This window comes from Rhea pennata, chromosome 6 (genome assembly GCF_028389875.1).
Source record: "Rhea pennata isolate bPtePen1 chromosome 6, bPtePen1.pri, whole genome shotgun sequence".
NCBI lineage: Eukaryota > Metazoa > Chordata > Aves > Rheiformes > Rheidae > Rhea > Rhea pennata.
In genome coordinates, this window is record NC_084668.1 from 30,230,795 (window position 1) to 30,257,727 (window position 26,933).

At 41.6% G+C, this 26,933-nt stretch overlaps 1 protein-coding gene across 2 annotated transcripts; it reads right to left on the bottom strand.

The window, feature by feature from the left end:
- Window positions 1-26,111, bottom strand: STAT1 (signal transducer and activator of transcription 1). 2 transcript variants are annotated; one of them, XM_062578487.1, is made up of 24 exons: window positions 26,055-26,111; window positions 23,891-24,019; window positions 23,117-23,261; window positions 21,745-21,843; window positions 20,084-20,179; window positions 19,332-19,410; window positions 17,882-17,973; window positions 17,109-17,260; window positions 16,677-16,835; window positions 15,386-15,478; window positions 14,823-14,882; window positions 13,561-13,590; window positions 13,381-13,474; window positions 12,449-12,490; window positions 11,376-11,459; window positions 10,756-10,854; window positions 10,072-10,207; window positions 8,972-9,027; window positions 7,803-7,897; window positions 5,000-5,139; window positions 3,483-3,668; window positions 2,593-2,668; window positions 2,020-2,122; window positions 1-1,532 (listed from the first exon to the last, which is right to left on the bottom strand). In XM_062578487.1, exons 2-24 carry the CDS (start codon window positions 24,016-24,018, stop codon window positions 1,509-1,511), a joined length of 2,268 nt encoding a protein of 755 aa, XP_062434471.1. In that variant the 5' UTR covers window position 24,019; window positions 26,055-26,111; the 3' UTR covers window positions 1-1,508. The 2 variants fall into 2 exon arrangements, with proteins under 2 accessions (XP_062434471.1, XP_062434472.1); XM_062578488.1 differs by lacking the exon at window positions 26,055-26,111 and adding an exon at window positions 24,573-25,263.
- Between the last annotated feature and the right edge of the window lie 822 nt (window positions 26,112-26,933).

Consider the following 26,933-nt stretch of genomic DNA (forward strand, 5'->3'; position numbering starts at 1 on the left):
TGCCAATAGACGCTTCCATTTATTTTAAATGGCAAAAGAATTAATATTCCACTGGAAAAAAACATTGCTTTTAGAGCTATTGTCCGTTTTAAAAACAAAACCATAGATAGGGCCATTGCTCACAAGAAAGTTTCACCCATTAGATAAAACATAAAAGTACTGAAAACAAGAATTTGCATATTGGACATGAGTACAAGCTGCAGCTCAAAGAACAAGCATTTGATCTCATATTAAAATCCTGAGATACACCTTCAGCTATTTAATAGAACTAAAGTGCCAGGTCCTTGCTGTGATATTCTGTACTATTATTAACCTCAGTAACCTAGGGTATTGAAAATAAGACAACTTGGTGATACTTTCCATTTAAGTATGTACTTCGTATAATCTAGATCGATCAGGAATTTCCTTCCTTTCCAGCTTTTGCAGGGAAAACACATCAGTCTTCCTGGGCACAATACCCCAAATTCAGCCAGTAATTTATTTTCTAAGAAGCAATTAACTGATTCAGCATATCAGTGGTTACCTCTGCAAGCCCCGTAAGTCACACGTGCCAATGCTGTCCTCCAAGGCAGTGGGAATGGCCAGCAGTAGGTTCAGGAGCAGCAGAGGTACCTGTACCCGAGGCATGGGATCCAGCAGCAGCTGCAGCCCCCCGATCAGCTGTGTGCTAACTAGCAGTCTGGCCACCATAACAGGGTCTGAACTTAGGTCCCCACTGAGACAGAAGTTTGAATCCGAATTAAAGCAAAGTAAGGTTTAATGGCACACATGCAGTAATTAAGCTCAAGCTGAGTGCCTCCGAAGAGGACCCCGAACAAAAAAATTCCTGGGCAATCGTATACTTAAAATTGAAGTTCCCTGTCCCTCATGCAGTGGTTCAGACCAACTGTAAAATCTAGGTCTGGGGGGTCTTCCTGTATTTCATTAGGTCCCTCATTGCCTCTAGGCAGGCTAGTTCTCCTCTTATCGCTGCAGTTGCAGCTTGTCGTTGGTCCTGATGTCCTTATTTTTCCAGCTCAACTCAGCTCTGACCCCCCTTTACTTAACTAAAGTTAAGTAAAGGTGAAAAGTTCACAGCTTGTGGCCTAAGGCTTCAGCAAATCTAACTACTAATGCTAAGTGAGTTATGCTAAATGAATAACTCTAAACAGTTTCAGTCCAATGTTCTTTAGCAAAAAGATAAGTATTCTCCCTCTCTTCCAGCACTCTGGCACGGCATCTTGTTCATGGAAAATTCTTTAACCAAGAACTCGCAAACAAGAAAGGAAAAGTGCACATAAGAAGGCTACTCAGACTGCTGTTTACGTTCTTACCAGTTAAATATCTCAGTTAACCGATTTAAAGTGGCTATTGGATGTTCACATTGAGAAACTGATGTGCCATGAAATAGCCAGAACCTTCCTGAAGAACTGCAATGAAGCTTGTTGCTAAGCTGCTGACTGTGGAACAAGATGACAGAGGCGTAAGCTACTCGGCTGTGCTAATGATGCAGTAGAGGCATTCAACATTTAAGTTGAATATGCTGAACACATCTGTAAGAAGTAAAGCACATGTTAATAATTACAATTCAAACCAATTTTAACCAAGTCAAGTCCCAATACTTTACAGTCTTTGCTAACTATTGAACACAAATCAGTCCTTCCAAGATAGCACTCTCCCATCCACTCCCTAAGAACCACACAAAGAACTACAGCCTACTCCTTCTTCACCTCCTTTTTCCCCCATAAGATAAAGACAGGAAACTTTGGTCTCCTGTTCTTCATGCCTATCACCACAAGAAAATATGAAGAACAACAACTCAGCGTAGGGTAAGTCACCTCCAAGCTCTGGTAGAAGGAATAACCTTAGAAATTTTAACTGTCTGGATTCCCAGCTCTTTTTACCCATTTGACAAGAGTATACCAAGGCATTAGCTTGTATTAAATGTTTGACATACTTGGAGGAGGGAAAAAAACAAACAAACCAACCTTAGTTGCAGCTCAGCGCCTCATCCCCAAAACCCTGTTCTAGAATACGTACCACAGTATCAATCTCTGCTGGGCCCACCATTCGAGATACCTCATCAAACTCCTCAGGAGACATGGGGAGGAGATTTTCTGGAGACTGGAGCCTTGAAGGGTGACTAATAGGAAGAGAAGAGCAAGCATGGCCTTAAATAAAGTGGGGCACAGCAGGGCTACCATATCAGTTCTGAGTCCAAAAGTTCCACTAATGAGATCACCTTCACAGGAAACCGAGCCAGTGATAAACACAGCATGCTCTGCAAAGCCAGCATGGCTTTAAATGAAAGCTGGGAATACTCAGTAATCTGCATTCAACTTGAAAAGTCTTTCAGAACTTTCTTTTCAAGAAATAATTTGTCATTACAACTGTCCACAAGTTTCTAGGGTTTTTACCTAAAAAGAGTAAGTTTTTCAATAACAGCAGAGCATGAATATGGTGGGACCACATTCTCAAGCCTTAGCAGAAGAAAAGGAAAGATTTAATAAGGACACCTGCACCTTAAATATTTTAAGGACACATGACCTACAGCTCATGTACAACAAAATTACATTAAGTTCCTAGAAATCCAGCATTTTTGTATAAACTTACACTTCAGATACAGAGATTAATTCAGTCTTGATGTAGCCATTTCCCTTGGGACTATCCAAATCCATAGGCTCTGGGGCTTCAAGAAGAGGAAAAATATGAGTTAAAAAACCAGCAGCTGTTTTTAGTAAGTTTACTTCACATTGCCATCTTTACCATTTCAGAAATAAAGCTTGTGGCCCAGATAATATGCAAGTCTTTCTCACTTGCCTTCCCATCCCCCATGCATGTAGCGGAAAAAAAGTAAGAGTTCTTGAGGCTGTACTACTTATTCTTTTGTATTTATCTGTACTTATTCCTTTGTATACACGGGGAGTCACTACCCTTACCAATACTACATATTTGGCAGTCTTTTCTATTCAAGTATCTTTGTAAAACATATTGCTGTACGTTTTACAGCAATATGGTTAATTCATTTCTGTCAGTTTTTCCTTTTTGCTTTTCTTCTGTAGAAAAGAGGGAACAAAAACCTCCCCTAACGTTTCCCAGAGACTTATCAAAACATGTTGCAAGGCCCGGCCAGCCTGTATCAATACAGTGTAATAGTCAAATACAACAGTAATGGTTCTAGCTGTTAGTGAGACCTTGTATCTCTGAGGTAGCTAACAGACATGAAAACTGAGTTAGAGGGCCAGAAACAATTATGTTCCCAGTTTTTGATCTGAGCTCACACTGTGCCTCTTTAAAAACACTTTTTCTTAACCTTCTGAATTGTTCAGATGCCTGTTCTCTCACACTTTTCATCTGAGAAGCACTCAAGTATAGGTTAGACAGCCAAGACTTTCAGTCCAATTGCTCCCTTTCTTCATATGCTACAAAATTATTCAGTGCTGAAGTATCTCAAGAATAAACCTCACATTTACATCACATCATTAACTATTTATAGCACTCACCTTCCTTAGGTCTGGAGTAGTATTTGCCAAAGGCATTGTCTTTGGGTATATCTGGGTATAGAAATCTCAGTGGATTTTCAGGAATGTTCTCAGCTGCCATCACTTTATAGTTACGAATGATATCAGGGAAAGTAACAGCAGAGAGCTCCTTCTTGGTGTACGGTTCCACTGAGTGAAACTGGGGCTCTACAAATGAGAGAAGACACCTTAAAAATGGTTTCAAAGCTTTATGAAAAACTGCTCACAAAAAGTACAGCTGCACCAACAAATTCAGAGGTCAAGTGAATAGAAAGCTTATCTGAATAAGCCTACCATGAAGCATAATTATTTATAACATTCATTTTTAGAGCAAGCACCCCTGTTCTGCAGAGTAGGAAAGGAGACGGGGATAACATGCAGTAATGGCTCTTTGTGTGTTTTAGGGTGACCTTTCCATGGAAATTAAATACTGTGTCTCTTTAATGCAAGCTGTGCTACCTAATGGTCTGTAAATAGTCCTTTTCAGCCTACCTCCAGAAGAGGCCATTTACACCTTATTACCTACTAGGAAGTGTGATCCTAATAGACCTCTGGAATTCTTATGAAAAGGAAGAAAGATGAAGACTCCCCTAAAGCCCAACATGCTCTCACTTCTTTTTCTCAGTCTTTGAGTGTCTCAGATAGGAAAACAGCAAAGAAAAAGGAGGAGATCACTGAATTATATTAAACAGTTTCTCTTTCCAGCTGTTGTAGATCTTGAGCTCAGCCAAATGGAGTGTCAACAGCTGTGGCATCCTGACAGGTGGGGTTGATTTAAGTAGAATGATAGGGGAGGAGAACCCTGATAAGAGTCAGGGGGTTATTACGTCTTACTGAAGTTTCTAGGTTCCTAGGGTCTGTGAGAGAAGTGTCTCAGCTAACAGAGAAGCCTAGCTGTTCATCTCTCCCATTCTGGAAAGAGGAACAAGAAGGACTACCAAGAGAATGAAGTAAGTGAATATGTGAATTACTTGGGGAGAACAGGGGAAGGAAGGAACAAATGTGATGGGCAATGAGTAAAAGAAAGCAGTCCAAGAAAGGAATACTGTGTACCAGATGAAGCAAGGGAGGAGCACAGTAGTATGGGGAGCAGGGTGCAGTTAGAGTAAACTGCCTTAGGAGAGAAATCTGATTGGGAAGGTGATAAGGGCAAGGAGGGAGAGACAGGTATGTGTATACTAACAGTGTACTTAAGAAAAGAAGGAACTTAAAATAGGCAGGGGAGGCTGTCTAGGCAGTTTGTCCTCTACAAAATTCCAGGTTGAAAAGTGTATCTGAGAAGCATTACTAGTCCTGGCTGAAACTGAACCATCTACTGTGTGCCTTACTGAACTATGCTAGCTAAGGTATATGTTTGCTGTGGCTTGTGGCCTGCTGCTTTTAAGGATGGTACTACTAGGGTGGTGTCCTGCTCAGTGTGAAAGCGAAGTGTGTGAACTCTCTTGTTCTGATGTACAGTTATGCTTTGAAGACAAAGATATTCTCTATTACTAGCTTACCGTTTTGAGATCCTTCTACCCAAGTAAATGTGATGGCTCCCTCTCTGCTGCTTTCACTGAATCTTAGCAAAAATGTTCCTGGACTCTGGTCCTTTAACAAAGCACGTTCTTTCTCTTTACTGATAAAACCCATGATGCAGCTGTAATGTTAAAAAGAAAAAGTTGAATTTACTCTGCAGCATGAAATCCAAGCTGTACCAGTCTAGCAAGCAAAAGCTAGAAAGCTTCTCTCACTTAAAAAACAAAAAAAACTAAAGCACTTAAAGCAATCTCACAGAAGGTTTTGTCCTGGGAACTGCTGGGGAAGTAGAAGCAATGCTGGCAGGTTGGAGTTACACTGTGAAAACCATAAATCACCACAGCTTCCTCTGCGTTCCTGGTGTTGCCTGGTGCCTGATCTGAACTTGGAATACAAGAATCTGACTTCTGCTACCAAAACTAGGATAGGGAAGCAGAAGTCAAGTTACATGTGTGCACCATGGTCAGGTGCTAGAAAGCAGCTTTAATGTTGAAAGTATATTAAGGAACAGTTGTTCCTTTTTATCTTTGGTAGATCAAATGAACTAAGTCTGCCTGTTAAGATTGCGTCCACACAGGTATGAGATGTTTTGCGTGTGTGTATATATATATATATATTTTTTTTTAATGGGGGAGTGATTGTCCATATTTCCCAGAGAAGCTGGGAATTCTGCTATTTCAACCACTAAAATTCCCTGTGCTTTGTGTAGGCAAGAAGGCCACTGTAGTAATAACTAATAGACCAGTCTGAACAGGTACTGGAGAGGGAGGGAATCATACAAGCCAGTGCCAGGTCATAATCCTAGTCAAGCTCCAGATGTCTTTCTTTGAAAGGTCAGGATTTCTTTGAACTGCTTATTCCTTAAAATATTCCAACATGAAGTTTTGATTAGTAACAGTATGGTAGCACATTAAGTTAGGGAATGTATTTTTTTACATGACTACTAAATAAGTAATGTAGTTTTTATTTAGAAATTTCAGGAGCTGTATGCTGTGTCTTGTTTTTGTTCTGTTTTTCTAAAATGGTGTGGTTCAGAAAACAAATGTATGTTATGAGCAGTAAATGCCTCCTTAAATGGCAAACTCTTGCCTTCCCATCCCCCATGTATGTAATGGAAGAAAGGTAAGAGTTCTTGAGGCTGTACTACTTATTCCTTGTATACACAGAGAGTCACTATCCTAATGAATACTATGTATTTGGCAGTCTTTTCTATTCAATTTCTATTCAAGTATCTTTGCAGTGTTTTTTTCCCTTCAGTTTTCCTTTTTGCCTTTCTTGGGGGGGGGGGGATGACTAAAAATCTGCGACTGTGGGTATGCGTTTGTGTGTGCTGATGGGGGGGAGTAACAGTACTAAATCTCTGATTTTTGATTATTACAACTTAACTTGCACCCCTCTTCCAATTTCCGCTTAGATGGGGGACTACTCACAACCAAGACAAAGTAATGCTGTTTGAGACTATACAATCAAAGCCGTATAGAAAAAGCATCCTGTAGGTACACAACCATACTGAGACGGAACATAAAATAGGAGGGAACTATGACTGCTTCAATAATGATGACAAAGTTCCTACTGCACTGGAACTTGCACATCTAAAATAGAGGTTGAAGTCTGAAAATTGGGTCTCCAGCAGTGCAGGGAGCCCAGCAGCTGCTCCTGCTGTGCTTAAGACACCTCCGTAGACCTGCACTGCTCATTAAATGCTACCTACATGTCCCTCTAGAGAAGCACAGTCTCCATTCTGATCAGGAATGCCTGAGCTCAGAAGTGGTGGTTTCCCTGGCTCATAGATACGAATGGGCAACAGCTGCAGCAGAGATCTCAGCTGGGCAAAGCATGCTGCAGGAGGAAGGAAGGCAGGCACAAGTTAGTGTACTAGCTTGAGTGATCCTGGCACCTCTAGATTTGACAAATGTGAAGTTCTGTTGCGTGCTCGTCATCTGCTTGCTGCATTTTAGGCAGTGAAACAAGGCCGTTTCACTAAACGGATTAAAGAAAACACTTATGTGAAAGCAGGAGATAATATTTTGGAGTCTGAATGTTGCAAGATCAATTCTGCTGTTGCAGAACCTACAGACTTGCAGGATACTAGGGTGCTGTGCTGTGACTGAACTGTCCATGGGGTTTTATAATGTGGGTGAACCTAAATGGACAACTAAAATACAGAATTGTGACCTTGCCTGAACTTGTTTCTTGCAGCAATATTAGAGTTCAAGGTTTACCAACCCAGTATTAAAGGGCAAATTGCACTGATTCTCAGTCTGTTGGAGCCTTACTACCTTTTACTCTAAAATCAGTAAAGATTAATTTCTGGACTCACACTACTGGTATAAAAGTTCTGAGTGTGGCTGCTGCCACCTACAGGCTCTCAAATGCTGGGCTTTTGGAGGCTAGGTGTATGTGTGTGTGTTTTTTTTTTTTTTAATATAGTTGACTCCTTTATCCATTAGTCTTTGTACTTCGGTCTTCCCTGACAAACAGAAAGAGGGTCTATTCTAGGGTGTAGAGAAAGAATACAGTTAAAGGCAAAAACCTAACATTCACCACTGCTCTTCTGTAGTTTCAGTGGCACATTAGACGGTCATCTGACACTTACTTGAGCAGTTGCATTAATAGATACTTCCTCACTATTAGAACTTTGTTCCTCTAAACTTTTCTGTTTGCAGGTTCCACTTTGGACCCAAAATAACAGCACAAACAACATTACAGCCTGAGGATGCAACTGCTAGCATAAGTGAAAGGTTTGAGGCAATGACCACATCTTTAACTCCTCTCAGGTCTTACCCATCATTCCAGAGACACAGGAGATGCTTCTTAATAAGCTCCAAGATTCCTTCAATCCACAGCCAAAAGGGGAAATTCTTATCACTTATATTTTCCTGAAATTCAGAGTGGAGAAAGAGTGGGGGAGGGGAAGAATAGTGATAAAGAAATGCAAGTCTTAGGTGTGTAGGGGATGGGGAAGCAAGCAGGCTCTTGATCCTGTTCTTACAGGTGCCAGCATCTTCTTGCTGTTGTTTCCTCCCTATTTTCCCCCCACTCTTCCCTTTCTGTTGCCATTTTTTTCCACTTTTGGTTACTCTAATCAAAAAGGATAGAAGCTAAGAAGCTATTGAGAATGAAGCATATACTGGATCTTAAGGCAAGCAGCAGTGATGTCAGGCAGATGCCTGCATGAGCCTATGGTATCCACAAATGTGATCAGACACCTTTCATGCACCTACACTGGTTTAAAAAGGCAGAGAAGGACCTGGGTGCAGCCTGGGTACTGCCCATACTGGAGCTCTTGGACACACAGCCTATTCTCTAGGGCTTTAAACCAGGTTTCTTGGCAGAATGATTTAGAGGGCAGAGCCACCTTTTGTTTGGACCTGGATATCCATTCCTCAGGACAGATTCATACTAATGAACCTGAGTGCTTGCAGGCCACCAGAGCTTTGCCATTGTTTCCCCTGGGCTCTGCTCCTTACTCCTGTCACCTGCTGCTTATCTATCCCAGCTTAGTGTTTAAAGCTAAAGTGTGTGGAAGACTCCTCCTATGTTACTGCAGACTGCTGCAGCCAGGGTTATGAAATCCCATGATGTGGCTTTCTACGGTCACACTGATCCTCTTGGCTGCCTTGCGTTAACCCTCACGCTAATTCTGCTGCTCTTGGTCTGGTCTGGAAAATTCCTTTTGCTAAGACAGAAGAAACGCTCATCTTGCTGGTTTCTGACATTCTTTGTAATGATTTTAAAAAATGGAAAACAATTCTATTAATAGCCATCTCAATCACCTACTACTTGCTGTTACAAACTCTTTTCTCTCCTTCCCCTGCTGCTTTAACCCCACTAGAACTAGCCATAACTACAGGAACTCTGGAATAATTAGTGTAAACTACTGAAAAAGAAAGTATTTTGAGAAACAAAATAAAGCTCTGTATTCTGTCTCAACTTTCAGACTGAGTTCATACCTTGCAGAATCTTGTCCAAGGAATAAGGCCATCATGAGATCCTCCACCTGTTGGCCCTAAACAGAATAAATTGACTTCAGTCACATTAAGTTACTCATGGAAAGTAAATTATCTACAGCACCAAGATCTGAGTGTTTTATAACTTTTAGTTCTAGGACTAAAAGAAATGAATAGCTACTGTATTTTTGTGGCTAAAGCAGGGAGAGCACAATGGCTTGCAAGGTTTCCCTCTAGAAACATTCACTGCATATGAATGACAAATCTGTTTTAAAAAGCCACACAGAGCAACATTGACCTTGCATAACGGTATCTAATTCATTCTGCTATGCTGTTACACATACACCTTTGTTTTAAAACACTTTCAGAAGAGAGACCTTTATATTTACATGTCTTCTCCAGTAAAACAAGAAAATTGGAAGGCATACTGTTCTTCAGTAGGAGCTTAGTAGATCCTCCCCCACAACATCACTGTAAGATTAAGCACTTTTGTTTTCTCAATTTTGGTGACTAGTAGGCTTGCGCCCCAGAACCTCTGACTCCTAGGCCTGCCAGGAGGGTGTCTTTATTCCTGTTCCAGTCAAGTGAGGTCTTTCCCTCCCCCCTTCTTGTTTTAATCATGTCAACTATGTTCTGTGGTCACTTCCTAACTGCAAAGAAATCTTACATTGTGACTACAGTAGCTAGATCTTCGCAGCCCTTGCCTATATTCAGAGCCCAATTCTTCCCATTATTGATTATACTGTGGATTTCAGTTATGTCAGAAACCAGATTTTCTTCCTTCTCTTCTAAGAACAAACTTAGTTAGGAAGCTTGTTTCTCACACTGCTACTATTAGAGACCAGGATTCTGTCAGATTTTAACAGCACAGAAACAGTGAGTGAGTTGTACCCTGTTAGACTTCACTTGCTTCTGAACTCTACCCTACTGAAGACTGGAAAACACCTCACTGCCATGTATAATACTGTGTGAAATGTGGGGAAAGGATTGAGAGAAAGTAAAGAATTTTAAATGCAGATAATATGCAGAATTAGCTTCAATACAAACAGCTGTTACTTATTCAGTAGAACCAAAACATGCAGAGTGCTGAAATAAGACCATACCAAGTAGCTTCTCTCCCAGCATGCTCAGTTGATCTGCATTAAGTCCCCTCTTTGTTACAGAAGAAAACTGCCAACTCAAAACTTCAGAAAGTTTAGACCACTTTGCATAAGGTGGATTCAGAAAGAAGGACAAGTTCTAGAATGGAGGGGAAAAATAAAACATACAGTTAGGTAATCTTGGAATAGGAAGGGGGAATTCTGCATGAGTGCATCCCACTTAAAAAAAAATGCAGATTTGGAAACAGATGTCAGCTTGAGACAAATCTGGAGAAGAAAGCTGCTATTCTGATGGGCACTTCTTACCAGGAAAAGCACTTTCTTTTGTACATTAATTTTACCAAGTGGGAGAAGGCTTAGATTAATCAAGTGCAGTGGATTTGAATTTTCAGGTGTGTATCTGTCTTCACTGTATATATTGAATACAACGTATAATATCCCTGCATGTATTCCAAACACTCCTTTTCTTAGGACAGAAGAAATAATTCACTCTGCCTTTTTTCTCACATCTGAAAGCCATTAAGGAAGTCATCTGCATCGAAAAAACTGTATAAGTGACTCATATAAAGACAATCTTTGAAAATTGCACATAGCATTTCTGATTTTATGTAGAAGAAGAACTTTCACGCTTCCTAACTTAATAAGGACTAAGAAGGGCGTGGGTTTTTGGTTTGTTTTTGCAAATACCTTGGGATCAGTAGAGAGCATGTTGAACCATAAGATAGAGGCCCATCCACTTGGAAGCTGGCTTACATTTGAGATCACAATAATGGGAAGGGATGTGGTCTGAAAGATACAGGAGGAAACACATCAGACTACTAGTACTCTTGCTGCAGTCCTTCTCTAGACTATTTACAGATGAGTTTCCATTTTAGTTCTCTGCTCAGGTGATCATAACTCAACTTTTCCACTTGAAGCTTGTATGTGGTAGAAAGAATTCTAATATGAAAATCTAGAAAGGAAGATTCAAGTGATTATTGTCTGATAATTTTGACAATAGTTCTAATTCAAAATTAGTTATAGCACTTTTACTAATAACACAGTTCATATACTGCTTCTGAGATAAATGTACACTGATATCTAGAGGACCTAAAACACAGTTAGTTACTAGATGTTTTGCAAAGCACACTGCCCTGCTTACGCAAATTAGAGAGCATTCTTGCTATACAGAGATATTGTGAAGTGTCATCTGTGTATTTGAAAATAACTGAAAGTGTTCAATATACAAGTGGTTTTTTTTAAAAAAAGCTTAGATTTTGAGTGAAGGATATACAGGGAGTTAACTCCAACTACCTTTTAAGACATACCTCTAGATCTATTACCAAGCCAGGCTGGCACAGCTGTGTCTCAAAGCTCAATGAGTGAAGTTCCTCTGTTACAATGAGAGGACCCTTTAAAGAAAGGAAAAAGCACAAAAAATGAAGTAAAAGTCTGAAACAGTTGTTTGAGGATGGTAACTTTACTATCTCCTCCTAATATTGCATTAAATGTTCAGAAACAAACACTGCAGCCTTCCTTGATTACTTCAGCTGAACTAGTACTGCAAAACTGTTCCCTATAGCATCTGATAGTTGATACAGATTAAGTCCCCTAAGAATCATTCTTCCCTAAGACATTCAAATGGATGTTTTAAGTAATTAGAACAGATATCACAGGGCAGTGGTTTTTTTTCACTGTGGAAAGAGCTCGCTCTGTGTGTGTGTGTGTGTGTGTGTATGTGTGTATATATATATATATATATATATATATATATATTTTAATGTAGCAGTCTCCCAAATTAGACAAGCTAGATTTCTCCTCCTTCTGGCCTACCTTTTAACAAGATGCTTTATCAGTACCCTAATACTTAACTCTGGAAGTTTTAGTAAAAAGTTTAAATGCCTCAGGCTGTATGAGGAATTCATTATGGCAAAACCTTCTCTGTCCAAGCATGAGGAATGCTCACTTCTCTAGAGACTCCTTGCTTTGGGCTACTGCTTGCTTTGGGCTACCCCTTGTTCTGGCCTTCAGAAAGCTTACAGGTTGCAGTCAAGAGATGATGGTAATTTCCTACGAATTGTTTGCCTCTAAGAATAGGAACTCTCTAGGCATCCCTTTTATGGCTGCTATCCAGAAGCCACAGAAAAATCTGTCACTGGCAGAAAGTCCTGTTAAAACTAGCTGCCAATGAGGGAAAGTACAAAAGATACTGTTCTGGCAGTAGTTCCCTTTTCTGGATGGCTCTTACGCAGACAGATCATTTCCTAGAACAACTGAGCTCTGCTGCTATTAATGTCTCATCCTATGCATTTCTTCATGATGCTAAGAAGAACTTTATCTTAAGTGTTCAACTGCCTTTTTGGTTATTACGCAAAAGTTCTACCAACGAAGTGCTGGTTACCTCATTTGTTCTGCTTCCTGCATTCTTCTGTTCTTTCAATTGCTGCAAACAAAAAACAAAGAAAAAATAAATCATTCTCATTTACTTTAGCCACAAATGAAAGTGGGCAAGGAAAGCAAATGCTTGCGTGCCTTAGTTGCTTAACTGGATGGAAACTAACTGCACTAGTGTCTGAACCCGCTAGGCTCCAAGCTGTGGAAGATAAAGGATTAAACTACAGGTAACCACTATCCTTTATAAAGCATTCAGCTAAGAAAATAGATATTGCAGCCTTAAGATGCAATGCCTTTGTATGAGAGGCTTTACAGGAAGCAGGTGAAATTGGGAAGGATTGGATGAAATAGGGGTTTATCAAACCCGAATTATCTCCGAATTTGACAATAAACTCCATGTATTTTTAGTGATTGTACTGGACACTGAAAGGAAGGGTGAATTCCATGCCAGCTGGTTCAAGACTAAATGGAAGTTCCTTTCCAGTCATTATGGTGCAACCCATCTATCCTGTATCAGTAGAGCAACTGTGTTGCATAGTCTGCTTGAAAGCACAGATTTTCCTGTAGCAGCCCCTCCTTGGACAATTTTCTTTCAATCTTGAAGAACTTTAAACTACTCCAAGCTTTCCTATTCATAAGCCATCCCCTGAAGGGCCTAAACCAGCATTTCTAGGCTGCTTTATCTCTTCCTTCTCCAAGGAACCCATTACAATGTAGACCTTACAACTGTAAATACTGTTGTTTGCCTTTCTGGCCATATTTTAGCATCAAAAGTAATACTACTACAAGTGGAACAACCCAAAGATTTCAAAAAGGGGAAGGAAAAAAAAAACTTCACACTTCCTCTAATATAAAAGTAAACAGTGACTTAATATTTATCTCCTACCACCAGCCTCTGCCTCCAAAATCGGATGTGGCAGTAAAGGAAAATCCCCCTACCAGGTGTCTGAATTCTGCTGCTAGACTTCCATTAGTAGATTCTTCCATGTTCATTACTTTTGTGTTTGTTCCCAAAATATTAAATTTCCTGAACCTTCACAAAGAGAAGAAAAAGAATTAGGAGTTTCAAATTCATTGAAAGTATCCAACAATAATATGTCAAAACATTGTGCCACGTACCCTTTGACTGAGTTCTTCTCACTTACATCTCTGTCAAAAAAAAAAAAAAAAAAAACAATTAATCTCTTAGAGCTTCTGCAGATAAAGCAGAAAGATTGTTTTAGCTGAGAACTGGAGAAATACTTCTGTGAAAATGTTTCCTTTGTGCAGAAGAGAAGGCAATTGGTTTCGGCAGTCAAAACAAATATTGCCTCGCATTAGCTATCTTTACTGAGACTTAAAATTTGCCATGGTAGCTTTACGGAATTAAGTCTGTTATCTTAATACACAGGTTGTAATTTTGCTCTGAAACAACAGATATAGTACTGTCATTCCCTATTTCCTTTCAAACATGCTTTCATACAGTCTGAAGAAATTACTGCATCTCTTGAATCAGTTCTCCCACTTCTCAGAGTTCTACCAAGCTGCATAATTATCTGATGCATTTCTCAAACCCTTAGCTTCCAGATCCCCGTAAGAATTTCTTTCCCAACCCTACACTCCCATGCAAGTTTTTGGGCCCCAGAGCTGTTCTGAGTAAACAGAATGCCCCTTAAAGACTCAAATTAGAAGGCAGAAATCACCTCTTTTATTTTTATTTTTTTTAAGCACAAACCCCCCTCATGACCTTACAGCTACTGCAATGATTTTGGAGAGGCTGTTAGGTGTCCTTCCTCATCCCTGGCCCCTTAAAGCAAGTGTTGAATTCATCTTCTCTGTGCTCTTTACAAAGAGCTGAACTTGCTTACAAAGGATTGGTAGAAGTGTGTTTAGATAACTGCAAGTTTTCACTAACAGAGTATGTCAAATGTTTAAGAGCTAGTCTGAGCCTCTAACTCCAAGTTAGCTTTAGGATGGCCAGATTCCTTACTAGAGGCTATCCAAAAAGTAAGGTATTTTTGAGAAACGACTGAAAAGTAAGGAACCTGTGTGGCACTGGGAACAGTTCGGTGCTATGCTTTCAATTAGTACTAGCCTGAGTGAAACATCCACAGCAGAGTGGTCTGTGGTATATGTGCTGACCAAATGCTATTCTGTGCCCAGACCGATATGGTACTGAGCTCCCTTCCACAAACTGAGTGGAGCTGGTGGCAGGAAGCTGAGGCCTTTCTTGCTCTGGGCTGATGTCTCTACTGGGGAGTAGGGAAGGGTGTACCTACTGCTATGGAGAACCAGCATGTTCCTGGCCAACTTCCACACTAAAACATGACTGCCTCTTGGATTTTTCAGCACAGAGACTGCTTACCACTAACATATACAGGGAGGAGAAAAATGCAACATACTTATCAAACAATACTTTCACTTTCAGGTTGTAGTTCAACTCCTGCAACTTCACCAGCAATCTGGAAAGCAATTAAAAAAAAAAGACTGCAGTTGCAAAACAGCTTCTTTCATAGCTCTGCATATTACAGATTACACTTTAACTGCATAGCTCAAGGCCATGTATGTGTCCCAAGCTTGCTCCATACAAGAGGGTACAGATGTAACGACAGGATAAATTACCAAGGCCCACATACTGCTCTCTAGATATAAAGATATTTAGAGATAAAGATAGATTGGCAAATATTTTTTTCTTTTTTTCCACATGACAGAGTGGTCTGTATGTGTCTGTCTGGCTATTTGGCTGTGTTCTCATAAATTCGATAGTCCTAACTCCTAGTGAAGGCTAAAAACTTAAATGCAAATTAAGCTTTAATAGAAGTCATCCCCTGCCCCAGGGCACTTCCCTCTTGCCTGCCCCTGACCTGGGCACATAGCCTACCATGTAAGATGTGTCTCTCCGCTATAAGAAGTCAATGAAATGAAAGGTTTGCCACAAAACAGGAAAAGGGAAGGGAAAACATACCTCAACTTTACAGTAAACTGTACTCCAGTCTTCAGGACTAGTGGCCTCTGAGGATGTGTTGGCATGCAAGGCTGCCTCTCCACCACAAAGGAGCTATGAAAAAAGCAGATGACAGAACACTTATTAATATTTAAGAAGTTATTAGATATAAAATAAAGGTGACTTACTGATACTACTATACACTTGATCAATTCTTGTTTCAATCTTTGCAAAGGCTGTGCAGAGATTTACTTGGCTTTTGTTTCAGTAGGGCTAAAAATACTGAAAATATAAATGATTTCATATGGGTTATCTCTTTTTTCTAAACACATTGATGGCTTGGGGAAGAAAGCACTATTTCAGACTTCCCTGAATTCAAATGGCATATAAATACTGTAATGTAACTCTCATAATCTGAAAGTGAGGAGTATCACCTCAACTGACATTTTTGGCACCCTTTAAACTCTTACAAAGCACTATATCACAATGTTATTTCTGTAATGAAATAGACCTTCATGAACTAGCAGGAGATTTGACAAGGGCTAGCTATACCCAATGGGACATGAACTCCTGAGGCTAACCTACTCTGATGCACCCAATGCTCCTCTTCACTTCGAAAAACAGCCCAGTGTCTTCCAACTGAAGACTAGTACTCAAACCATTTGAATGGGACTTAGGAAGCCAAAATTTTATTTTTTAATGGTTTAACTGCCACATAGGGGGGAGGTGGCTACCTATTGTGGACAAGCCCCTACCCCTGCTCTTGTTTGCTAGCTTATAAGTCTTTTGTAGCACAAATTGCTGCCTACTGTCTATTTACAGATTGGGACTCAGCTTAAGTGGGGCATCTACCAGCTATGCTACTTTGCATCAAAGTGCCGGTAGAGAGGTAGAGCTGGACTCCCTATGGTGGAGTTAAGAAGGATGAGTCAAGAGACAAAGGGATGAAGAGTCTAGTGCATATTTGTCTTGGGTGTTGCTTGGTATAGATGGTTTCTTGCCTTTGCTTGCTTGAACTTCCTTGCACGTCTGGGGCCAAAAGCATGGAATGGACTAATAGACTTAGGAATCTGATCCTGTTAATGCATATTGTAGCAGATCTCATACTGACTTAAATGATGACAGATTGTGAGACAGGATTTTCTACAGGCCTAAAGGGTAAACTTCAAGAATTGTCACATAAACTAAATGACCAACTGAAGAAAACCTCAGAAAATGCAAAACTGGTGTGCTGAAATATTGAAGGAACAGAAAGGAAGGCACTCTCCACGCATTCATTCACACACTGACAAGAAGATCCTTGTCTTGTTACCTCTGGATCAGTTGTTTGAAAAGACTGTACGTTCGGTCCTGTAGAACTTGTTTGTTTTTTGTGATGGGATCAGGATCGTAGGTAAGTTTCTGTTCCAATTCCTCAAGCTTTTTGAGCTGTTGACGAACTTGCTGTAGACTTTCAGCAACAACAGTGAACCTACAATTACAAAGTCTTATTTTTGGCACGTTTTTGTAATGTAATGATGCTGGTACACTGGCCAGATGACTGTCCCTAAGGACTACACAGTGTACAGAGAACAATTCTTGCTCATTGGAGATGTAGTGAGGTAATAAATTCACCAAAATTAAGTTATGCTATGACTAAACAGATAGGCACAATATAAATAATCAGTCAGTTTGGTGGATTTAGTGTTCCTTCTCATCATGCTTTAAAGCTCCTGTCCAATGCAGCTGTTAACCGGAGACTTACCAGCTCTGTAGCTGGTCAAGACAGGCGTTGGGTGGGCCACCGATACATGCAGTCTGTTGCCTGTGTTTCCATTCTACCAGCTCCTCATTAATAAGAGCACTCTGAGTATGCTCTGTGGTGTTCAAGAGCTGTATTATTTTGTTCACCACTTCCTACAGAGAATGAGATTCACCTGTTTATAAAAATACTTCAAAAAGAACAATCATGTCTTGTAAAACTCTGCAAGGACCTCAAAGTAAGAGCTACTGTCAAAAAAAAAAAAAAAAAATTCCTAAATGTCCTTTTTACCCAGAGTATTTGCTAGATGGAGAAATAATGCATTTTTAGTGACACTGCCTTCTGAAGAGCTTGTATCTCATGCCTGCATGCCCTCTAAGTGGGTAACTAGATCAACCAGTTCTTGCTCTAGATTTGAGTGCCGCAACAGTAGTGAGCACATTCCACTTTAATGTAGCTACATTTTTAACCACTTTTTCCTCAAGAACGTGACTAATATGCAATTCGTTTTTTTCCCTATCATTTGTTTTCCTTTTCCCTCCCTCTGTTTTACCCAACAGTGATAAAATAAGGTTGCTAGGAGAAGAGAAACACAACAGCTTAAAGCAATTCTACGTTTTCAGATCTAGATTCTAGACAATGCAAAGGATGAAATTTTGTTTCAATAGTAATAAACAAGCTTTTTCTCTTTATATAATTTGATATGTCAACCCACCGAAAATGAACATGTTTGAAATGAAGTTCTGTTGCCTTCTGAAAGAAAACTAGAGTACTACCTTTCTCTTGATGTCAAGTAATAAAAACATCTTCTTAAGATTCAGCTGTTCTTTCTTATATTCCTCCTGTGATACACCATTGGGTTCATGTTCTGTAAAATAAGTTCAAACTGTAAAGCTGAAGCACCTCTACAGGTTTGCACAGAAAATCCAGAGGATGCTGATGAGACTGAGCTTCATGAGTGCCTACAGTTGCAGTGAGAACTGTGATAGGTTGTGCCCTTGTGGGAATAGGGGTAGGGGAAATGCTGAGAGAAGGAAGGGATCTAATCAGCTAATGTCAATTGAAGTACATCCTTAAAGCTTAAGGAGGAAGTTCTGCCTTCTAAATATTTTTGATTCCTCTCTGCCTCTTCTAAAAGGACAGAGAATATACCTTCAACACTAATGCAAAGTGAAGGCTTTTTGCCTTTTTTTGTGTGTGAAATAACTGAGACATGAGTTTGCTTCTTTCTGATAGCAAGAATCCGGTTCAAAATAATGATTGTATGTGTGCTTTTACAATACAGAAACTTGTTCTCATGCTGATTTCAAACATGAATCACTCATGTCACTCAACCTGCCAGCTGAAGTGATATTTCAAGGAAAAGTATTTACAGCCTCCCAAGGCTAGCCCAGCCTGAGAGCTGCTTTATAGTCTCCCTAGCTACTGCTTCTGCTGACTACTCTATATTAGAGGCTCTTGACTGCCCCATAGAAGTGCTACCTGCCCCAAGGTACAAAGAGGGCAAGATCCTGAGGTCAGTGCTTCTCCTAATATCTTCCAAACATGTCTACTACGGGCTGGCCAACTGCCATTTTGTGTTGAAAACTGAAACTTTTCTAGAACAGAGTGGTCAGAAACAAATAATGAATCTCAGCTGGACCAGTAGAAATCCTCCTAACCTGGCATAGCACTAGATTCCTCTGGGGAAAGAAACATAGGACTCTTCAGCTATTTCAAGCTAATGTTTTGTTTTTTTTCCTGGCATGTAAAGATTTTGCACAGAAAGATATCTTCTATCTTAGTCTAGTAAGTGTTTAGAGACAGATCTATATAATGAAGTTAGTGTTGAGTACAGCTTTGTGTGTGTCTCTTGATAGATCAGGATCCATAAAACTTGAAGTGGGAAGGCATGTGTGAAATAATATGGCAGAGATGTCTAAACTTCACTATTTAGATGTGTGATTGAATGGTCATAAAGTTCAAAGGGTTTGCATTTCTAGCAGCAAAGGGATGTAAACTGCAAAGGAACACTGTATTAAGAAACAGGCTTTCTTATTTCTTCTAAGAATAGATGCAAAGAACACATTTTCAGGAATTAAGTTTCAGCATAAAACAGAATAAACGAAGAGGGAAGTGATAAGCAGTCAAACTTACTGATCGCTAATTTTAGTTTCCTGACATAAGACAGTACAGTTATTCTTACCAAGTGCATGCAATAGGATTTGTCCTGTATAAAATTCTCACCTCTGTTCTGCAAGGTTTTACATTTAAAGTCATATTCATCTTGCACATCCTCTAATGTCTTGATGTCTTGCTCCACATCCTAAAAAGATATGAATCAAGTTGGCCACAATTATTTAATATTAGTGTTCCTAATTCCTAGTTAGGAACTGTCTAACACTAGCTGTTTATGCAGAGAAACGCCATTTTTACAGTAATGCCTCCTCCTGGAAATCCTTAAGAAGAAGCATCCCTAAAAACTAACTGCCTCCCTCTTACTCTCCTTCTCAACTAACAAAAACTTGTTTATAATAAAATATAGAAAAGCTTTCATACAGCCTAGCTACCTAAGTTCCACAGAATTTAGGAGAACTTAGGGTATAGAAGGCAACATTTGGTCCAGGAGCTAGCTAACTGAAAACCTAGCTTCTAGTTAACAAAGTCAGTAAATAATTTCTTAGAATTTTGCTGCAGGTGGTGGCTAAAAATGTTTTCATTGCTGAAACTTGAGCACAAGAAAGCATTTTACAAAAGTAATACTATTTGCTATCGCTAGAATAGTCAGATGAGGAAAAAGTCTCATTTGTATTACTGAGCTATTGACAAATAATTACTTGGTGTTTTCAAACATTCACCGGTGATAAAGATAAAAATGAATTATCTAAATCTTACTTTTACTTGCAATTAAAAGTCAATTTTATACACTGAAAGGTTTTTAAACATTTACGAATCAACAGATGTCAGTTTAAATATAGTCTTAATTTTACTTTACTTACAATAACACTGTTCTTCACAGCCTTAACTTTCGCATCAAGCTCCTTCTGTTTGTCCAGCATCCCAATCACGGTGTTCTGTATGCTTCCCACTTCCATCTGGGGGAGGCAAGCAGAACAACAAAAGTCATACCAGGGTGAACAGTGACAGCAAATATGTATTTTTCTCATTAAAATAAATTAGTGGCTTTTGTTGACAAATAGGCTAAAGCATGGTGGTTCTGATAATTCATAACAAAGTTTTCTATTATAAAATAATTGGATTCAAGTGATTTTTGCAAAGAACACAGGATTTAAAAATTCCTTTTGGTTATGCTTTTTTAATCATAACCACGCTAAAAAGTTTGTTTACTCTTTGCACAAATTTATTCTTTTGCTTGATTTCTTCACATAATTTCTAAATATTTTTTTTAAGGAAAAAGCAACCTTGCTAGAGAAAGTTGAATCACATCCACATGAAATGCAAGAAGTGTCCATATAGGGTAAAGGGAAAAAGGGAGAAGCAGGCTAAGAGCAAGAACCGAGACAGGTCTGCCTAAAGGCAAATAGGGTAACCTTGTATGCTAGAAACTTACTGCTCTTCCAGTGCAGGGCAATCTGGTATGTGTGTTTCTGTAAGGATTGTTCTGATTAATTTAAGCTAAGGTAATCTACAGAATTTATTTCTATAAACTGGGAAAGATCCTTCTTCATTGGTTTAAGTCAGACCATTAAGGCAATCTAAACATACTCTTTAATGTTTGGGGCTCCCCATTTATGATACTTATAGTTGTGCTTGCTTTGCATTTTATCTTCTCAGCTTTGGGAAATGAGAAACTTTAAAAGGTAGAGGTAGGGTGCGGTGTTGCACTTAATGCATGTTTATTGTTGACAATATAGGAGTATTTATTTCCCTGTTTGATCCCTCCCCCCGAACATCTGGCATACCAGAATGGCAGTTGTGTGGGCTTTGTATCATGTAGCAGAACAAAGTGCACTTGCAGCTGCAACATATCTGGGCATGGCTTTGCCAGAGTTGCATTTTTAAAAGAGCTATTTTGATCATTGCATTAGCTCCCTTGCTTAAGCTTATTACTGAGTACTCTTCCCCACTCCCTACAGTGTGTGGCCAAAAACTTATCAAAAAGGGAAGTATTTCAGTATCAAAACTTAATGGATTTGGCCAATCATTATTTTATTCCTACGTAAGTGGATTACATCTAGCTTACATAGATTGCATGCCTTTCCTAACTGCAAATTTTTTTGTTTAAAAACAAAAAGATGAAGCTTCAGAACAGATGAGCGCAGAAAATAATATGGCTTTACCTACGGTTATAGGGAAGAAATGGACTTCATTAAAAGAAAAACTAAGAAAGAAATACTCAGAGGTAAATCGGAAGAATAATATTGCATCATTTTCTCCCGACACAGTTCAGAGAAGTATCAAGGCTCAGCTGCTCAAAACAATAAATTTGGGAGTAAAATGCAGAAGTTGGGGAAAAAAAACCACACTTTTTAGTGAAATAAAGACATAAAGGTTATGAATGAATGTTAGTAGTAAGAAACATGAGTAGTTGGACAGAGGGAGGATTTGCTGCTGCTTTCAGTCTTTTTTTCTGCTCCCTTTGCCACAAGTACTAGAAGGTACAAATACAACTGCAGTAGCTATTCCAAGACTAAATTACCTGATTTGACAACTGGGCACTGCTCAGTATTTTCCTCTCCTCCTTTAGACAGTTGTAGATGACCATTGCCATATGAATTGGGTCTTCTTGGAAGTGATCCTGACATTAGAGACAGTCTGTTAAACGTGTGTACCCTGAATCTCTTGTCCTTGAGCAAACTGATGAGTAAAAAGATTAGCAAGTGACTACTGCATTAGCCTCAAGGACGTACACGAGTCAGTACCTAAGATTACAGGCAGAGTAACAGCTGCACTCTCTACAACTGTTTAAAATAATGCACTACTTTGCTAGCTATTCTGCTCCATGAGTATAAAAAGAAATGAGACTCAACAGAGAACAATGGTAAACAGCTGTGTTTGGGTGAAGGGAAATAGAGAAATAGTCATGGGAGAGCTCATCCTATCCAGACTGCCATCCCTCCACTCCTTTGAGGTGTAGCTGTTGGATTTGAAGGGTTGTTGCTCTAGTTTGACAGGTACAGCTCTTGTTGAGGCATGTGAAGGAGGAGTTTGCTGTTGCTTATGAACAGGGCCAAGACTGGAAACAATATTTTACATGTGTAAGGTTGAAATGTGTTCTGGGTTGAGTACTACCATGCCCAGGAAGCCCTAGGAAGCACTGCACTGTCTCTGCCTTCTTGACTCATCTTTATCATTGCTGGTACATAGCTATAATCAGATAAGCACAGTGTGGTCATGTTCTCTTGCCTACTTCAGAAAACACTTCCCAGTGGTGACCATAAGCTATGTGTGTGGGAATGGGCTGCAGGAAAGGTGACTCTGGAAGATTCTCTGGTTCAGAGCCCTACAGTAGCTTCTTCTGCAGGATCACAAACAACAGGGAGGAGTGGAAGACCAGCTATGGGAAAATAATGAAATCAGCTATGGATATGTTCTGCAGTGCCAGATGACACAAACTGCTTTGGTCCTTTTCTTTGCCAGTATAATATGGTGTACAGAAGTAGTATCTCATCACAAGTCCTTTGCTATCAACTGTGATTCTATAGTTACATGGAAAGAATTTCTTCCCCTGATTCCCCCTGTGTTTTTTCTGCTGCATCAAAGACTTATTAGGACACTGAAACTTTGGGGAAGGGATAAGGTAAATGAAATTCCATTTATAGAAGCACCGCCAAACACAGGGAGTAAATACCTTACGAAGTACAACTTAACTTTTTATTTCTATGGCTTTCAGAAACAGTTTCTAATTGTAGACAATTAAAAACCAAAATAATGTTTAAATTCTGAGTTCTTAAATTAAGTTTCTCACAAATACTCTGCAAAAATACCTCATGTCAAGGTAGTCTTAAAGGGATGCAATTGTACAACTGAAATGATTTAAGGAAATGGGCAAGCATATGCCCCTGGCATACCTGAAGATTCCGTTTGCTTTTCCTTATGTTATGTTGCAGTAAAAAGTTGTTTTCTATCAAAAATCGACTAAACTGATCATCAAGCTGTGATAGCAGGTCATGGAACAGCACTGTGGCAAAAGATACGTTGTTGGCTGCATGTTCCCTAGAATAATTTAAGGCATGCTTGTGTTAAATACACTTTCAACAGGTATTCAAGAAACATAGTAGTACACTATGTATTTTTCTCCCTGACTCTAGCTGTAGTTTGCAAGCAGTAAGAATTACTTGTAACTGTAACCTATTTCCATTCCTTTTTTTTTTAAATGTGATTCAGAAGTGCTGTGTTTTCCTCTATTCTTGCCACATACTGTGTAACTTCATTCACCCATTCCCTTTTGGCATTTGCTGAAAGCAAACCTGATGCCTGTGCATGTTGTACCACAGCCCTACAAGAAGATACTCTATAGACATCTTGGCAAAAGTTCAAAGCCCGCAAACAGTGAGAGACTAAGAAAACAAGGTAACATGTCTGTCTTAAAATGGCTGCTGCCATGACAGACCAATCAAAGGAAAAATGATAATATACTTTATCTAGATACCAAGTCCCTCTAGAAAGCCCAGAAGAGGGATAGGAACACAGAGTAGCAGACACACAGCTACCAAATGTTCTTGCCAGCAAAGGTTTACCTAGCAGCTTGCTTCTCTGCTGCCTGTGACTCCACACAAGAGCACTGCTTGTCATGTAACCTGAAAGTCAATTTGTGTCCATCACCACCAGTCCCTCATGCTTACCAGTCTTGGTTTTCCAGCCACTGTGCCAGATACTGTCTGATTTCCATAGGAAAGCTGTCATCATACAGCTGGTGAACTTGTTCCAAAAACTTGGAATCAAGTTGCTGCAGCTGATACCACTGAGTCATTCTGGGAGGAAAAAAAATCAATGTAAATGATTAGTATTTGGACTGATCTAGTGAAAAATCACTCATTTAAAATGCTCATTAAAACAGCAAAATTGGATGAGCAGGAAGGAAAATGTTTTCCGCAAACAAAAACATGTTCTGTTTTCAGATGTAACAAAAAAGCTAATCATCAAAACCGAATACAACTTTTTCTGTACCTGTTTTAATCTTTTTTAATTGCAAATTGAGACAGTCACCATGTTATTTCATGAAAAATAACTCAAAGTTAAATCACACTTTATGGAAAGTTGCATTTTATTTTTGTTTTTTTACTTTGAATCCCTGTTCATAGCACTTAGGGTACTGGCAGTGTTACTATTCTCTATTCTTTCTTCCTTAGTCCCTGTTAAAGGGGTATATCAGGATCGCTATACTCATACACGTCTGAGTAGCTGTGTGCCCTATGCCTCTACTCAGCAGGCTCAAGATCCCATTTTGTCTGTGCAGATACACTCACCGACCCAATGAAGACCTCTAGCAGCTCATTTTCAGGTACTATATGCGTCTCAACTTACCTGCTCTGAAAATAGTCTAGACCTCAGGTTGCTTTAAAGGGAGAAATATCTGAAACGTGTTCTCTTCATATTATGCTTTAGCTGTTATAATCAGATTTTCATGCTAAGTTTCGAGTCCTCTCTGCAGTAGACATGGGTTATCTAGAATTAGTAGAGAAGTCGTGCTGTACAGTAACGCTTTTATTATGGAATGGCTGTTCGCTATTATGTATGGACTCTTGCTGCAAAGCAGTTATCTCCTCTCTGGGCTGCAGGTTAGTGTCTTGTAGTAGTGGCAGGTAAAGATAGGTCCAGGGGAAGGGTGGTAGGCTCAGTGGAGGTGGAGGTAAGCCCATCAGCATCTGTAATCTCTTCAAAAAGGTGACATGACCTATCCAGAGGAGAGTGCACCCTCTGGGGTGAAGGAGGCCCCTTTGTATGGGGGGGGCTGCAGCTGAATCTGTTAATGTTTGTATGCCAGATCCCTCAGCTGCTGTATTGTATATAGTTTGTACGACAAACAAGCCTGAGGTAAAAATGCTACAATGTTTAAAGTAAGGCCTTTGGAGCTCTTCGGTGTGGGCAGGATTCCAGTTAAGGCAGTAGAGTGGTAGTTGATTGGAATACACTGTAGTGGCACCAAGCCAAACAGTTAAAGCATAATATTGGTGAGGAAAGTTGGAAGGGTGTATCTAAATGCATGAAACTATCTTTTTTTTTTTCCCTCACTTTTTATACTGCTTAAAGAAAGTCGTAAGATACTCCAGTCCATCTGTGTCCTAAAGCAACCAAACTGGAAAATGGTTTAGGAAGCTTTGCAAAAAACCATTCGAGCAGGGAGTTAGAGCAATGTGATAGTGCAGCAAGCGTGACCCTTGGAGGTGCGAGCAGGGAAACGCTGGAGAAGCGGGGAGGCAGTCTGTACCGCTCGTGAGAGAGGCTGCTGGCGGGACTGACAAGCTGACCGGGGGGTGCGTGAGGACGGAGGCCCGCTTTGCGCTCTCATCCCCCCCGGGGTAAGGGCAAAGCAGCCGCGGCCCGTGCGCATCTCTGTGGGGAAAAGGCGCCGGGCAGGAAGCGCCTTCTCCGGACCAGCTCCCGCTCCGCAGCGCTGGGGCTCGCGTCCCGCCAGCAGCGGCCCCGGCCCCTCGGGAGGCGGCAGGCCCTCGCCTCCTCGCCAGCGGCGCCGCTCGAGGGCTCCTTCCTTGCCGGCTGCGCTTTAACGACGCTCAGCTCCGCCGTAATCGCAGCTCACTCCTAGTTTCGTTTTCGGCTTCCCAGCTGACCGCCGGGGAAGCAGGCGCTGCGGACCGGGACGGGGCGCAGGGCCGCTGCTGCCCGGCGCCTGCCTAACCCGCGGCCCCCGCGCCGGGGCAGGTGGGCGGCGGCAGCGCCCCCCTCGCGCCGCGGCCGTTGGCCCCCTCGCGCCGCGGCCGTTGCGCCCCGCCGCGGCCGTTGGCCCCCGCGCGCCGCCGCCCGCCCGCGCGCGCCACCCGCACTTACTCGGGGACGAGGCTGCGCTCCGGCTCCGCTCCGCGGCAGCCGCCCGGGCCCAGAAATACCCTCAGAGCCGCGGCCACACGGCTCCCCCGCGGGCCAATGGGAGCCTCGCCGCCGCCGCCTCGGCCAATGGGCGCGCGCGCCTCCGCGCTCGCCCCGCCCCGCGCCGCCCTGCCGCCGCGGCTCCCCCCCCCCGGCCCCGCGCGGGCGGCCCGGCCCGGCCCGGCCCGGCCCGGCGCGCCGTGGCGCACGGCTGTCCCCCGGGTCCGGCCGAGCTCGCAGGCGAAACGCTGAACGGACGGGAGTTCTGGCCCGCTAGGAAGCAGCCACGCGAGGCCGCCATGACGTTGTCAATAGTAGATGAAGCAGAAATACAGGGCACGAGGTCGCTCTGGAGCATAGGCCTGCATTTTTCTTCATTTTGAGCTTTTGCGAGGAATATTAGCGCGAAAAGTTAGAAGCGTGGCTGAATGGATGCGAGAGAACATGCCAGCTATCAGTAGGAAGCAGGAGGGTACGCGACATCTCAGAACGCGCCCTTTCCCGTTCCCATGCAGGCTGTGATTCGGCAGGAAGGGCAGCCCGCGGGAGGACGGGCAGCTTGTGGGAGCGGGAGACCGCCGCTGTCCCGCGGGGGAGGAAGGGCCGCGGAAAGCTCGCGGCGAGCACCGCTGTCTGCCTCGGCTCCGGTCCGTGCGGGCGCCGACCCGCGCTCGCCGCCTGCCGCGCGCCGGCCAGCGCTCGCCCTCCCGCGGGCGCACGCCCGCTCCTGAGGACGGCCCGCGCCCGGCTGCGCGCTGCGGTGACGGCCCCGCCGCTCCCGCAAGCAGCACCGCTGGCCGCGGTAGCGGGCGGAGCGCCCGCAGCACCCGCTCAGCTTCT

Excerpts from the sequence above, each read along its gene's own strand:
- STAT1 (XM_062578487.1), bottom strand. The coding sequence starts at position 24,018 with ATGACTCAGTGGTATCAGCTGCAGCAACTTGATTCCAAGTTTTTGGAA. Across the intron at positions 21,844-23,116 it reads AAAGCAAACGGAATCTTCAG|GATCACTTCCAAGAAGACCC; the intron begins GTATGCCAGGGG and ends CTCTAATGTCAG. Across the intron at positions 14,883-15,385 it reads CAGTTTACTGTAAAGTTGAG|ATTGCTGGTGAAGTTGCAGG; the intron begins GTATGTTTTCCC and ends ATTGCTTTCCAG.